At 43.1% G+C, this 16,377-nt stretch overlaps 1 protein-coding gene across 1 annotated transcript; it reads left to right on the forward strand.

Moving 5' to 3' along the window:
- The first annotated feature begins 7,403 nt into the window (after positions 1-7,403).
- Positions 7,404-15,922, forward strand: LOC124198075 (protein quaking-B-like). The gene is made up of 9 exons (XM_046593730.1): positions 7,404-7,939; positions 11,262-11,428; positions 11,695-11,811; positions 11,961-12,107; positions 13,392-13,643; positions 13,723-13,903; positions 14,266-14,536; positions 15,020-15,123; positions 15,779-15,922. Exons 1-9 carry the CDS (start codon positions 7,729-7,731, stop codon positions 15,919-15,921), a joined length of 1,593 nt encoding a protein of 530 aa, XP_046449686.1. The 5' UTR covers positions 7,404-7,728; the 3' UTR covers position 15,922.
- The last annotated feature ends 455 nt before the right edge of the window (positions 15,923-16,377 follow it).

Genomic DNA, 16,377 nt, shown 5'->3' on the forward strand with positions numbered 1-16,377 from the left:
CTCTCTGTCAAGCGTTTTCCTTTTGCTGCAACCATTTTTGCTTGTTCCTTAAGATCCTTCGCTCTCTTCATCATCATAATTCCGGTGCTTCTTAGTAGTTTTGTTAACTCGCTCTCTTCCGGTTTCTGTTCTTTACTTAATCCGCGCTTGATGAGCCACTTTTTCAGCCAAGATGCATTTCTGATTTCGGTAGATTTCGAATCCGTTTTCAACTCGCCAGTATTCTGCAGGTCACTTTCAGCATTCTCTGATTCGGCTACACTATTTGAGCACTCAGCCGCCACTTCTAGTTCTATAAGAGCATTAGAGAGCGCTGCAGCATGCCCCAGAGCCAATCTTTCTGCTTTTTTAGCAGACCGGACGTTCGTTACTGGGGTGTTCAACATTTCCTGGTTTTCTTTTTGCAACAGTTCAATTGCCTGGCGTGATTGAATCGCCTCCGTTTCCAATTGAGAAATTTTTTCTGACATTCCTTCATTTACCTTCCCTAAATGACGCAATGCTCTTTGCAAGCCGTAGTTTTCTGCGTTGATTTGTAACTCGACGGAACGCCAATCAGCTTTTTGTTTGATAACACTTTCTTTAAGAGCGACTATCTCCTTCTCCAGTTCTTCTTTTTCTCGTTGAACGACTGCAGCGTTCTTTTTAAACTCTTCAAGCTCATCTTGCACCAACAGTTTTCGACCGATTTCTTTCCAAATTTCACAATCAGCTAACTGAAGGTCGGCCTTGAGTTGAAGGATCTCCGTAGCTTGTTTATCGATGAAATGTTGCACTTGTTGAGCAGTGCAGAAGGTTAAGTCCATTCCCTCTTTGATTTGGTACTTTGTATCGAGAAAAAAACCGAAGTTTGTCATTGATAAGCCGTCAGATTCAAAGCTGTTTTTAATTGAATCACATTCACGAAGCGATAGCTGGGAATCAAGCTTCCGGGAACGGTCGACCTTTGATTCTTCGGGATCCTCACCAATGTGAGTAATATTGCTGTGAGATGATGAGGTACAGTCAGGTTTCCACATAACGGATGTTATGCAGTCAGGGAGAATCATTTCGGATTTTGGTACTCGAAACGATTTTCCCAATGGCTCAGGTTGGATTTCTATTTCAAGCAGTTCGGTGTTCATTTTGATTACTGAGACAATTTGATCCATCGGATGTGTTGTCAACTGATTAATGGTCGTCTTCCATTCAGCCTTATGTAGGTGCTGCCGATACGTGGCTCTTCCACAACCAAGTCAAACGATATGTTTGTGTAAAATTTCCATATTTCTACATTTCCTATTTAAAAATAATTCTAATTCATAAAATCTCCACATTTTTACCATACTTGTACAATTATAATTTGATGTAGAAATCAATTAATTAATATGTATGACCGATTTTAAAACCAATTGTGTTTCCCTTTAACTGGGGAAACGTTTGGCTTGTTGGCTCTATTGTCGTTTTCAAATCAGTCATATCTATTAATTGCGTACTTTTTCTGTTTAGCACAAGATGAGACATACAGCTGCACAGGTAGCAAAAGACAACTTTTCTGCAAATAGGACAGAACAGAATTCATGTAAAGCCCCCGGCCCATAAATGCTTTCACCTCATTAACATTCTACAAAAGTCAGGCCTATGATTGGCTATGGGGGCCGAAAGATAATTCCAAAGTAAAATACATTTTTAACTAATAAGGTCTTTAGCTTATTTTACCTTGAAAAATTTCCATCCTCAAAAACGCAAAAACTGTCACTTGAATAAAACAGAACATTTCTATCACTGTAAATTGCATGGGACCTCTGTGGACTCTTGTCACATGCTGCGAGGCTGCTCATTTCAGTTAATTCCATGTAAACAATATTGACACACATTGTGAAAATTAACACAAGCACTAAATCGACCATAACTAAGTCATCAATTCAGTTTGATTTACCTGATAAAACACCGGTAAATGTTGTGGAAATGAGAGGCAAACAAACAAACATGCAATACGCCGCCATGACTATCCGAGCGACACGACAACGGCCGCCATCTGTCGTGAACATAAGCAACTCTCATCGGCATTAATTCACAAACCCTCACGATAGTATAATCCCCATCGACCTGACACAATGACAAAAACACACACGGGCCCAGAAAAAACAATATAACATAAACGATAAGTCATAAATTAGAACGACTGATCTCGTGTGGAATTGTTTGGGTGTCTGATGTTCGGTACCCGGCGTTCACGCCGCCTTACCAAAGTCGATCCATCTTCGGCCAAACCGGCAGCTTGAACGATATACACACGCAGTAGTTCTACACACATCTCCGCTGGCAGAACGCAAGTGCAGCAATGACAAACACACACACACATATAATACGACACCGTGGCCGGGTATACAGCAGAGAAACATGCAGCCAATAAAAAGAAATAAAAATGGTGGAAACACAAAAATGTTTTATTCGTTTGTTGCTGGTCCCGCAGTCTTCTACTGCCGTCTATAAATGTGACCCATCTAGTGGCGCAGGGTGTGGCACACACATATATATATAGATGGTCCATGGGTGTCATCAATAACGATGCGAATATAGCTCCATAACTCGATGGAGAGAAGCTTCACGTTGGCTCTGGCAATTCACGTTCTATCCCGCCGCCGCCGGGAACGACAGAACGTCTTAGCGTCAAATATGAAAAGAAAAGATGGAGGGTGATATATCCTATATACATGTGTGTGCGCCTATAATGTTGACAAACCAGAGAGAGCGGAGGCGTGTGTGATGGATGGAAAAAACTATGGGCAGCCGGCATATGCACACACACATAAATGTGTGTGTGGAGATGGAGTTGAAACGGGAATGCATTTGATATTATATATACGATTCCTGCGTGACGGTAAATGGGTTTCTCTCTCTCTCTTAGATTCCCCCAGTGTGTCGCGAACGTGTCTGTCATGCCGGAGAAGAGACGGGCAGGCTATGGGAACCGGGCGCAGCTTTTGATGTCCGTCCACTCGTATATAATGTAGATATCGCTCCTTTTTCTCTAGATAATAATTACGCTCATTCCAAGCTGAGCTATTTGGGATTTTTCTTCTTGAAATAAGTTGGAATTTCCGACATCTAGCGCGCGGTGTGGGCCCAGCTCAGATAAAATAAAAAAAAGGGAAACTGGTGGGGGCGACATCCGCCCCGATGGATCGATACGATATATCAATCGTCACCGAATGAAAAAGCTGCTGCTGATCCTCGGGTGATGAGATTCCCAAAAAACTTTTTTTTTCTCCTCTTTTGGGAAAAAAGAAAGATAAAAAGTTAGACAGGAATTCTTATTATATTTTATAAAAGGTTAAAGACGACAGACGTCATACAGTATAGAAAAAAGTGTCAAATACTGGAGACACGTCGATCCTTAAATATATCCAGCCAGCCGCGTGTAGAAGACTATCCTTTCGGGCGTGTGTATAATATTATAGAACGACACACACGCTGCGCTATATTCCAACTATACTGCTGTACGTAGAAAATCCTATAGCAGCAGCAGCAGCAACCCAAGTTGCTGCTGTTTGATGGCGGCCCCCCTCACGTAGATATACTGACGATTTATCTCTTAAAGTTTGGGCACTGCTGCAGCAGCAGCAGAGAACAATAAGGTCGTGAAAAAGGTGTCGGGAAAGTTTTGAACGAAAGGGGAAAGAAAAAAATATATCAGTACCGCTGCTGCTGTTGCTGGCGGTGCCCATTTGTTACACGGTTGTCGTCCGTGCAAAAGAGGCCAGTAATTAGAATTCTACTAGTATAACGCCAGGAAAGAAAATAAGAAAAGAAGAAGAAACAAAAATGAAAGGGCTGTGAGTGTGTTCTGTCATGCGCCAAAGTTGATTACATGAGAAGATCTCATCACCAGTAAGAACTGCTGATATGTCTACATCGCTATACATATATGCGTGGGTTGGTTTTGTGTGGATACATTTCTCCCTCCCCGACGGAATTATACACAAGTCTGTGCTGTGTAGAAACAAGAGAGATCTGTCTAGGATTATTATTATTATTATTCAATAGAAGATGTACAGACTATATATACAGAGTGGATATAAACTCATCTATATAGCTCGGGGGTGTCCAATTGGTTCCGGTTAATTAGTTCCGGTGCCACCCGACAGTCTATATCCTTTTTTTGTTTTGTTTCTTTCGTGGCAATAATTGACAATGTTACAAATTACACGTGCTCTCAATCAGCTAGAGAGACGGGGAAAAATAATCAAGTGAGCCAGCAGTGTCGCACTTGGATGTTACATGTCTAAATTATTTTGTTATAGACGACAGTTTTTATTTTTCCCGTTCGGAATCTGAGCTCAGAAAAATCTCGATGGAAAAAATCGAATGCGTGGAGGGAAAAGATTCTGTTTATCTTATATAAGCCGTTTCGAATAGAGCCGGGAAAAAATCCTCTTTGGTGGGAATCGACTAATAAGCCGCTTATATAACCCCCCCTCTCCTTCCTCTCTCTCTCTCCTTAGATGTGTATATAGATCCGGTTGGAAATATTAGAGATCAACCAGGCAGCAGGAGGGATCTAAAAAAGGGAGAGAGAAAAAACAGCATTTCTACGTATATTTCCCTTTTTCATTTTATTATTTGCTGCTGCAGAGAATATGCCACTTGGCGATATTATATGGTTCGAATTGCGCAGTGGGTATATAACACATCCGCCGGATTTTTTTCCTTTTTTTTTCATATGGATGGAATTTATCATCTCCCCAAAAAAGAGCAGCCAGGCGTCTCCGCCCTAAACTTATTTGTACAATTCAATTGTCGACATGAGTGATTTTTCTCTTTTTATTCTTATTTTTATTATTTCTGATTAAAAAAGAAATTTAGTTCAAGTTCAACAGATGTTCCAACGCATATAACCAGGGGTTGAAACTCTGACCAATACACACCTTTTAAAATCCTAAAAAAACCCAAACAAAATGAATTATTTATTACCTTTCCCGCAAATTCGCCTTTGATCAAAATGCGCAACCACGAAATGTTCCCTTTAGATCAAAGAAGAAAAATATAAAAAGGTTTTTTCTCGGTGAACGTTTGTAACAGCTGACCATATAATAATACGGTCTATTACACACCATGTATAGCCCGCAGGCCTTATATAAATGTACTAATAGGTCTACTACTACTACTACTCCTACTCCCATTATCAGAGAAACTCTTCTCTCTACGTGGAAGCTGCCAACTGGGCTGGGCAAATATCGATCGGTCCGTTGGCCCCTGCGCCTTTGCTATACACCAAAAACTTGTTACGACTCTCTCTCTGTGTGTAATGTATGTTCATTAGACAAGACATTATACACACACAGAGTCGATCGAAAGGAGGGAGGAGGGCCAATCGCAAATCGGTAACTCGATTCGGTGCGTGGCCGGAAGCATTTTGTTGCGACCGTTTAGATCACAGAGACCCGTTGCTTTTTCATTTCCCTTCACACGCAGTTGTATACTTTATTTCTTATCAGCGCAGAGGAGGAGGAGAGGTGGCTGGAGGGGGGGTTTCCCGATGGATTGAGGAGCAGCAATCTACTAGCCGGAAATTGGGCGGCGGCAGAAGAAAATGTGAAGAAGAGAAACTGCGTTGGAGTAAAAAAAAAGAAGAAGGAAATGATTGCTTGCTGCCACCGCCGATGGCCACCACTCCCGCGACCCGCTTCTTCTTCAGTTTTGATCTCTAGCTTCACCCCTGGCACCTCCCAAAAGTTCCTTCCAGCGGATTAAAAAAGAAAAAGCCTACAAAATGGAAAACAGTGTCGACTCCAGCAAAAGAGTCAACACACAGCAGTCGATCGATGACTAGCTGTTCCAAAAACAGTTGGCCGACTCTAGTCTACTCTACTCTACTGTATACTGTGTCTTAACGCCAATTAGAAAACCACCCGGCGCTCATGTTTGATAGAAGATTTCAGATAGAATGTCTCAGACTCTCAAAAGAGATATTCCACCATGAAGTAAATGTCCCGTCTATACAATCTACTAGGGAGAAGCGCGCCAGTGACTAATAAGACTCTCTAGCTATGGCCAGGGTCTTGAGACTCAAAAGGCGATGAGATAATACGGTTTCTTGAATACCAATGCAATCAATTAGCCAAGCCGACCAAGCCAGCCAGTTTCTAAACTCTCCCAGCTAGTACTCTGCACATCAACCCTCTGCTCCTGCTGCTGCTGCTGTGAAAGGTTTTCTTTCTTTTCTTTTCATTAAAGGATATATACCCCGAGAGAGAGGAGAACGTGGTATGGTGGAAAATGGAAATGAGCCTCGTCTATATAGAAACGAGCGGGCTCACAAAAAAGAGCGTGCGAAGAAAGCGCAAACATTTCCCCCCCAATGTTTACAAGTTGGGCGGAAAAATGCAACGAGACACAAAATATGTTGGAAGAAAGAAACACGGACTATATAGACTACTAGTCTATAAATATCTATACGTATTTCCCGCTTTGATATCATCTGGAAATGTCGATAGGACGGACACATCCATCAGCTGCTGGGATATGCCATGGGAAAAAAAAGTAGACTGGGCCATATTCAGATAACCAGTAGCGTTATACACATCAAAAATGGGAGAAGAGAGAAAGAAAAGATAGGGTCGAATCAGATGAAAGCGAGCGAGAGAATGATGGGCTGTGCTGCTGGACGCCCCACACCATCACACAATCGATCACGCTCTTTTCTATCGCTGTGCTCTCATTGTCTTTTTTTATTCCCTCAAGTTTTCCGCTGCAATCATTTGGCATTTCAACCCAAATAGGACTTTTATGCACACACGTGTGTGTATATACAAAAAGGGAGCTAGACGGCCTGGCCGGGTTAGGAAGAAGAAGAAAGATGGTGACGAATCGCATTAGCGTCTCGGAAATAGAATTCCGTCTACTCCTCTTCTGCTCGGCGCTCTCCTTCGTCATGTCGCACTTCTCCACCAGCAGCAGCAGCTTCTTCATATTATTTTGGCTTTCCTTTAAGGATCCAATCCGGTCCAGCAGCCTCTGACAAGGAGGAAAAAAAAAAAGTCGCGCCCACCACCCCAACTGTCAACTGGGAACATCGGGGAGTCGGCCAGTCCGTCCGGTGATGTAACGACTCCGAGACTGGCGAATGTCAAAGAAGAAAGATCGTACCGTGATCGATAGCGTGTGAAACAGACACACACATTTTTATTATCTATCTATATTCCCTCCCCCCCTTTTTTTTTAAACGACAATTTCGCGCCGAAATTTAAATATTCCCGAACTACGAAATTTTTTATTTTTTTCGTGCAGCGGCGGCGGCGGCGGCGGCGGCGGGTCAGGTGCGCGCAACTTTCGGTTGGTGGTGGAAAGCTAAGCTCCTCCCACCACCACCTCCTCCCCCACTGGGTGGAATAAAGGGTGACCCCGTCTTTCTCTTCCTCTTCTTCTTCAGTCTGCCATCGACTTGGCTGGCGACCAGACCTATCTACTACCTACCATCTTAACTTGACTACTAAACTATTTGAAATTCCCGCGGGTTAGATTCAAACATTTAAAAAATTTAAAAGAAAGAAAAAGGCTGTCTGCCACAGAATTTACAAATTTGCATCGGCAATTGCGGTTGGCTGGGCGTGTCGTCGGTGATTTGTTTTTACGTGTGTGTGTGTGTGGTGTGGTGTGTGTGTGAGTGTGTTAGTGTCATTGGCTGCGGATAAAAAAAAAGAAATTTCGATTAGAAATAAAAAGGCGAATTCATCGAAAAAGAAAATGGAATCGGAAATGGATCTGCAGCTGATGCTGCTTCCGGCCGTTGTCGATCCCTTGGCCAACAACAACAACAACAACAACACTAATAACAAAATGGTGGTGGTCAACTGCCGAGACGAGGAAGCCGAATATCTCGAGCGATTGTTGACAGAGAAGAAAATCGTCGACTCGACGGCCGGATTGGATTGGACTCAGAAACTCATCAATGCCGGTAAGCGCAATCCCCCATCCATCCATCCATCCATCCGACTGAGGCCTCCAGGGCAGCATATAGGATCTTTCCCCCGCCGTCGTGACGTTGACACAAATTTCTATCGCGACTTTCAAATTCAAATTCAAATATCCCCCCACCACCACCAAATCGAAAAAAAGAAGAAAAATTCAGTCGGCCGCCTTTTTGGTTCACGTTGGTTGTTTGTTTTCACGTGTGCCAAAGAAATAATGGAACGCGGGAGTGTGTGTGTGTTTTTCCTTGATCCCGCCCGGTATTATTATAAAAAAAAGGGGAACAAAATATAAGGAAACGGAGATAGAGGGGGGATTTCTTTTATACATATCCCACACACACACACACACACAGACTCTATGGTGATTTGCCAGCTGGATGAGAAGGGAGGAAAGCTTCTTTTGATGACTTATTCCATCCGGAATTTCCATCTTAGCCGGCCTGTATAGAAGTAGAAGAAGAAGAAGATTCTCATTTTCTTTTTGGGTGTGCTGGCCTTCCCAAGAAAACAAAAAAAGGACACTCTCACTCTCGCATCCCTGAACTCGTTGTGCTAATGAGATTTTAATGAGCAAAAAGAAAAAACAAAAAGTTTCAAACGCGCACATGTACAGAAATATCCACAAACGACTAGCGCGGGGGCGCCAGTTGATTAGAACTTTATTTTTTCCACTAGAATCCCGTACGATTTTCACATCATCTTTTTTCTTTGAGAAGAAAACTGGGATACCGAATAACCTTCTAGGCTTCTACTATCCCGTATAGTTCGTGATGATTCCCCCCCCCTCTTTTTTGTGTGTGTATGTCTATTGGAATGCAGCGACAACTCACGCAAGAATTGAATCCGACACATCGGCGCTCAGTTTAGAAGAAGAAAAAGAACAAAATTCGAATCTGGCGCGCGTATAAGAATATTCCTCCTTCTTGTGTATATTCCCAGACAGGAGAAATAATCAAAATTGAGGATATTCCATATAGGGTCGCGTCGGTCAGTGTTGTCTAGCCTTTCACTATACGCCGGAGCCCCGTGTGGAATCGACATTTGAATTTATATGCGAGTATATCTCTCCCCTCTCTTCCTTCTCTCTTTTAGTTAATAAGATGATTTTTCTTTTCCTCTTCATGACCAAAATTGGCAAAAGAAATAAAAAGAGGTGCATCGTTAAAAGAGAAGAAGAAGAAACAAGTCGCAATGAATATCAAACTGTCGCCGAATGCCCAAGTGAAAGCCTCCAGAGACTATAACAACACATTCTTTCACGGGGGGGAAATATATACAGGCGATGATGTTCGGAATGTCCGATGATTTATGGCGCGGAATATCATCGGGAAAATACAAATCATTCAACATTCCAGCCCACCGTTTTCTTCCCCTATAGGCTGTTGTATAGATGATGAGTAGAAAGAGAAAGGGATTGGACATCTCACATTGGCGACGCGTGATAACTTGCTTATGATTGTGTGCCACAGGCGGTGCTGGCCATCGTCGCTTTCTTTAAATTGACCCTTTTTCCCCTTCCTTCCTATTCCGTGTCCCGTTTGGTTTTGGGTTGCGGTGGCGGCTCTTTTGAAAAAATAAAATAAAAAAGTTTTGGGTGAGAGCAGCAGCCAATTAGGAAAAAGGCACACACAGCACACAAGGGGAAAGAGAGAAAATGATCGGAAAGTAAAAGCTGACGGTCTATACAGAGAGTCCAACAGGCGATGCTATGTGCCTATGTCTACTATCCCCTAGAAGAAGAAGAAGAAAACGTTTTCATATTTATTTATGTACATTTTTTTTCAAAAAATAAAATGTTTTTCCATCTTCTCCTTTCGAGCGCCAATCGTTGAGCGTCTAACGGTCGCCCAGTCTGACCGACTTTCTCTCCTCTTTTCCTTCTCTCTCCCCGTGCACACATGCCATCGACTCTGAGAGAACCCGAAAACGATTCGCCTCGTTCCCACCGTCTCTCTTCTCAGACTACATGGACGTACTACCACAGCCGAGGTGTTTTATGCCCGTTGCACGCGCCACGGCATAGTTAAATATATACAGTCTGAAATACCTTATCTCTTATATGTATCTAGCTAGACCCTTCGACAGGTAAAAGAAATAAGATTCCAGGAGAGACTAGGTGGAATTTCTGTTGGGTTTCATTTTCTAGTTCACATTTTTTGGTTTGTTTAAATTTGATGCAATTTCCCGCGCAGACAAAAAGTTTTGAAAATCATCCAAAAAGTTGGACGTCATTTGACGTCTTTTGCAGCAGTTCACTTTGATGATGCCGTTTTTGCACTTGCATCTCTCATCGTGTTGTAAAAGAAAAAAAGTCTCGGCTGGAAGGAGGAGAAGCGAGTCCATTAGCATATGAAGACGCCACGGTGCGAGTCGATATGACGTGGTGGTGGTGCCCGGGAGAAACGACGACGACGGGTGCGGCATAACATTAAAAAAATTGTATAGACGGGACGGGATGAAGTAAAGAAGAAGAAGAAAAGTCCAACGGGGTTTTTCTTATCAAAGGAGATCAAAGTGTTCCGTTTCGTTTCGACACTTTTTGAATTGATTTGATTCGACAGCGCAGCGCAAAAAGTTTGAAATTTTTGTAATAAATTAAAAAAAGAGTGAAATTTGAATGGCTGAAATTGCGACGTGAATTTCATCAGGCCGAGTGTCGTTTTCTCACATCACACAACTTTTCTTATTCAGAAGTTTCAAAATAAAAATTGAGTCAAAATTATGTCAAAATGTGCCGCGCCGCTGGGCAATGATGTAACAGATTTTTTCTTCCCGTCTGGGAATTTTTTGGTTATTGCCCAGACAACAGGTGAATGGTTTGGGCATATATAATGTGTGTGTGTCCTGCTGATTACAAGCAAGTAACGTGAACAAAATTTCTTAAACAATAGCTCCAAGGGAATTGCCCGGAAGCGAACACTATGAGAGAAAATCTTTTTAAAATAAAAAGTTTCTCGCATCCGGTGCGGAGAAAATCTAAAAAAAAGTGAAAAGTTTTTTTTTCCCACTCTAGAAAACGAGCAGAAATGTTGTTTCGTTGTACATTGTTGTTGTTGTTCAAACAAGAAGTGGCAAATTCTATAGGCCGGAAAAGGCCAAAGAAAGTTGCGTCGTCGTTAATCTAATCACTTTTAATAATTGAGCTGTGCACAAAACTTTGATTTTTTCTTCTTGATTGAGTCAATCATCAAGTGCGCACGTGTCCTGCACTTGTGTATAAGAAAAAGAACATGTCATCAATCTTTTCCATCTCTCTCTCTTATCATTGGTGGAAATTCTTTTTCTCTTGTTTCGATTGACGCGCAGAGATCGAGCGGCTGCTGAGCGGCGGGTCGGTGAAAGACTCTTCAGCCAACGGCGGAAGCAGCGGCGGCAGCAGCGCCGGCGGAAGCAAAAGATTCTGCGACGTCACCAAAGACAAGCCCATCAAAGTCACCGTCAGGACGTCGGTACCCACTAGAGACCATCCAAAAGTAACTAGAAGAAGAAATCAAAGTTTCATTTTTTCTTTGATTTTTCAATGATTTTTCTGTGCGTTTCAATGCTAAATAACGAGAGAAAGTTGGTTCGTTTAACGTGTGAACTCTATTGTATATAGACCCGCACACACACATGATGGTGACGTCAGAGGACGACACTTTCATGCGATTAAACCTCTCCCACCGATTTGTCTTGATTCGATTATTTGATTGCCTTTTTGTGATAGACATTTGAAACTTTTTTGTATTTGGCGCGGCAGTTCAATTTTGTCGGCAAGCTGTTGGGTCCCAAAGGCAACTCCCTCAAGCGTCTACAAGAAGAGACGCTGACCAAAATGGCCATCCTCGGCCGGGGATCGATGAGAGACAAACACAAGGTAACGTACAACAACAACATCTAAACAACTTTCCTTATAGTTCTATTCCGGCCAGAATAGAAGAGAGAAAACTCGGATGATGATGATGTTATTAGCGCGTTGGCAAATTGGTTGATTGTCTTTCATCGTTGGTTGGGTTCTATTTACAGGAGGAAGAATATCGACACTCGCACGAGCCTCGTTACAGGCACCTCAACGACGATCTCCACGTCGAAATTACCGCCTACGCCGCTCCCGCCGAAGCTCACGCTCGAATCGCCCTGGCATTGACGGAAATTCGCCGCTTCCTTGTTCCGGTACGACTACAACAACAACAACAACATTTCTCGATTATTAGATTTTTCCCTTTCTTTCTTTTACCCGAAATGCGATTAGATAGACCTTGCTGGGCAGCAGCACTCTCGCCCGTCCCATTTCTTTTTAGATATATTTACTTTTCTATATACTTTTGCCGTGACGCAAATGATGCGTGATCGATTCCCGATGGCAGCCAGTCTATAGACTCTCGCTCTTGGGTGGCCAACAACAACAACACGCGACGGTTGTTGTTGTTGGATAGACAAGAAGAAGAAAAAGGAATTTTTGTTGTTGTTGTTGTTCTCCTGGGCCAATTTTAAAATGTCCCTGGCCAAAAAAGAAAAAAGAATAGTTTTAAAATCCTTTGCCAGTCTCATTACGTCATCCGTCTTGTAGTAAGTACCCCAGTCGACTTATATTGCAGCAGACCCCTGTAATCAAGGCGGTACAACAACAACAACAACAACAGCAACCAAAAAAGAAAAAAAAAGAAAGTTGTTGATTCAAACAAAAAAAAACGAAAAACTTTCTCTCTAGAAGAAATAGGAAAAATGTTTAACTAAATATTGACACGCCACCGGAATTTGCTGATCCCGGGGTCTATAATCATACCGAATTTTTTGTTCAACTCTAAACAAGCACAGAAAAGAATAGAGGGGGAATAACATGAACGCGTTATTCTTTTGTTTTATTGAGATATATATATAGTATACGTGTGTGTGTGTAGAAGAAATCGATAAGTCCGCCCGGCCGCCCGGTCGCCCACGTCACTGCCGGACAAAATTGTTTTTCTGGGCGACCCTCCCAGGAAATAAGAAAAAAGAAGTTCCGGCAATGGCGGCCGTGTTTTTATTAGAAGCAAATGCTCAATTTCGTTCAATCATCAAACCGACTCAGGTATACGGGTCCAACCCCCCTGAAAAAAAAAACACCTGGAATGGTCCAGCCCCTAAACAACATTGTCCTGGAATTGGAATTCAATTTTGGGTTTCTTGACTCTTGGGCAGAAAATAAAAATAGTAAACGAGAAAATTGGCAGCGACGGGCTGTCGGAATGCGACTCGTGCGGAGTGGGAGAAATGTACAGAGCGGAGGTCGGAACGTGTACGACAAGCAGTCGCTCATCTGTCGCATTAGTCACGGGCCGATCACTCTGACCGTCCGTCCGACCACCACAACCCCTAAATCTGATTCGCCCAACATTTTTTATTTTTCATTTTTCTCCAACGGGAAAAACGAAAAAACACGCGCGGAAGAAATAAATAAATAATTTTTATTTTCAGGATTACAACGACGATATCCGGCAAGAGCAATTACGTGAAATGCAAATGATGAGCGGCGGAGGAGCTGGTGGCGGTGGTGGCGCCAGCAGCGGATGTTCCAGCAATGCAAGTTGCGCCAGCCAGCAAGACGCTGAAGGACAACAACAACAACAGCAACAACAACATCTGGCGGCTGTGCGCAGTGTGGCCGGCCTGACGTCTTCGACGCCAAATGTTATGACGTTAAACAGTTCCCTCCATCAACATTTATCGGTAAGAAAAATTCAATTGAAAATTTGTCCAAATTTTAACAATTTCAAATGAACCGCCAAAAAATAAATGAATCAAAAAGGCGATGGCCAATCAGCAGCCGGGCGGAATGACGGCGCCATTACAACGGGCCGTGGCGGCCGCAGCGGCCGCAGCCGCCGCCAATTATCCTCCAGTGCTTCCATTGACGATGCATCCGGCTCTCAGGGGTTTGTGCAAACCGTCGCAAAACCTTTCCATCGGACTCACAGCAGCAGCAGCCGGTAAAAAACAAAATAAAATAAAAATAAAATTCACCCACCCACCCACCAAATAGTTTATATAATAATAATAAGATATTATAGTCTACCTATTCTATAGCTACACTACACGATCAAATTGATCCATTTCTGTCGTGTCGTTTAGATATTATCTATATCTATATGCGCCTAGTAGCTGGCCTGGCCGCTATCAAAAATTGTTGCCACAGACTATAGAATATATAACTGCGTGTAACTAACTCGTTGCGTGACTGTCTGAATCTATCTCGTTTGTTTGTTTGTGTTCCACTTTTATCCACCCCACCCCCCTCTCTCTCTCTCTCCTGCTATTGCTATACTGCGGCTGTGGCGATGGATGTGATTAGCCGGCGGAACGGCGTCTGCCCTGCTGAATCGATACCGACCCAACACGGCGGCGGGAGCCGCTCTGCAATTGGGTGGCGGTGGCTCGTGCGGGCCCAACGGACTTATCCAGCAGCACCTGCAGCAACAGCAGCAGCAGCACTACCGCCGTGGATTGCGTGGCTCCTTCAAGGATCCGGCCAATAACGACAATAACTCGTACGCAGATGCCATGGGTCCCGCCAGCGATCCAGCCGCTGTGGCCGCAGTCGCCGCCTTGGAATTGTATCACAGGTGCGTCTGTTTTTCTTCTTCTTACCTTTTATCTTTAATTCGATTCGAAAGGAGGGGTGGGGAGACGAATTCACGAAACGGGCGCCATTTTTCTTTGGGTAGAAAATGATGATGGATGAACTTTGAACCCACACGCCTCGGCCTCCGCATCTTCCATCTATCAAAAGAAGAAGAAGAAGAAGAGGCAATTGAATTTACACGAAAAAAGAGAGTGGGCCTGTAGCCCGTCTGCCCGTCCCGGCGGCCGCAAGGTTCAAATAATAAACCAAACAAGAATTTATGGTTCAGTTCAGTTGTACTTTCCCTCTCAGTTTATTATACGCTGGGGGGATGGGGGGGGGGGGGAGAGGTCAAAGTCGTTTTTCTTGATTATGACGCGCATTTCTCACGGCCGTCGGGATATTCTCACGACTTTTCTCTTTTTTAAAAAAATCACCTACACATGCTGAATTGAATTGAATTTAATTTTGATGTGTGTCGCAGGTATAATATGCAACAGCCGTACGGTAGCGAAGGATCAGATGGCGTGGCATCGCCCGACGACCGTGACGAAACGGCCGAATCCGAACTTTTGGCATCGACAAACGGTAAGCAGAAACAAAATCACAACTTCACTAATTGACTTTTTCGCTTTTTTAAAACAAAAAAAGAAAAAGAAATATAGTTTTAAATATTTAGACAGCCCGGGAATGTTTTTAAAAAAAGAATTCCTTTTATTTTTATATTTTTATTATTTTGGTCCCGTTTTCCTATAGCGTGAATATTTGGGTATACGTCGACAAACACAAGTATAATGCACACAGCGTTTAGGCGCTAGATGCTGCTGCACAGGGTGTTTTAAAAAGACTAAACATACAAGGGAGGGAAAGGACGGCCAGGATCACCCGCAGATGTTTGTTATTGCTCCGGCGAAAAAAGAAAAGAGAAAATAAGAAAAATAATTGGACGGAAGCGAAACAGCTGACAGCCATTGCGCCCAGGCTGTGTGTCTTTAATAGTTTCGGCAACCATAGGACCCGTCGTCGTCGGGTGTGTTTTATATATATGGCCGTCTCATATAGCGCTGGGCCTACTATAACATCAAAAGGCACTCACACGTTTTTTGATGGCCGGCCGGCCCGTTATGATTATTTCTCACCTAATAAACTCAAAGCGTATTATTTTATTTCCTTATTTTGGGAGTGAGCTAATCCTTTTTTTTTCTCCCCCTTTGGGCGACTGGGAAAATCAAAATCGTTGCAGGTGTCATGACGGGCGATTATTCACTGCTGGACGGGACGGGAGTCAATGGCGGACTGAAATTAACGGCCACCGGAGCCATGGATCGCTCCCGCTACCGTCACGAACCCTATCCGAGGTACCACTCGACCAAAGTTGTCACCTGAACAAAATCAATTGAGACAACAACATCAACAACAACAACAACAGTTCGCCGAGACTGCTGCCAAAAAATTTAATTAAAATTAAAAATAAAATGTTATCAAATTGATGAAAAATGAAATTGATTTTGATCCTACCCCATCCTCTTTTTTCACTTGTCGAGTGCGTGTGTGTGTGTGCGTACGTATGTAATAACGTGACTTTGTATGCGGATATTCAACTTCCCCCTCTCCCCTTTCTTCTTTTTCCTGTTGTTGTTGTTGTTGTTGTTGTTCGTGTCTCTAATTGAGAGCAACTCTCCCGTTCAGTTTTGTCGCGTCAGTTTAATGATCTTCCTCGTCCTTCCACTTTTCTATTTCCTCCGACTGGGCAAAAATGCACGTCCCGCTTCTCTTTTTTTCCTGGATCAAATAAAAACTGCCTCAAGCTGCTGGACTCCCCACCCCCGTCTCTGATCTAAT

Source organism: Daphnia pulex, chromosome 7 (assembly GCF_021134715.1).
Source record: "Daphnia pulex isolate KAP4 chromosome 7, ASM2113471v1".
In the NCBI taxonomy this organism is placed as follows: domain Eukaryota; kingdom Metazoa; phylum Arthropoda; class Branchiopoda; order Diplostraca; family Daphniidae; genus Daphnia; species Daphnia pulex.

Excerpts from the sequence above, each read along its gene's own strand:
- LOC124198075 (XM_046593730.1), top strand. The coding sequence starts at position 7,729 with ATGGAATCGGAAATGGATCTGCAGCTGATGCTGCTTCCGGCCGTTGTC. Across the intron at positions 12,108-13,391 it reads TTCGCCGCTTCCTTGTTCCG|GATTACAACGACGATATCCG; the intron begins GTACGACTACAA and ends TTTTATTTTCAG. Across the intron at positions 13,644-13,722 it reads CCCTCCATCAACATTTATCG|GCGATGGCCAATCAGCAGCC; the intron begins GTAAGAAAAATT and ends TGAATCAAAAAG.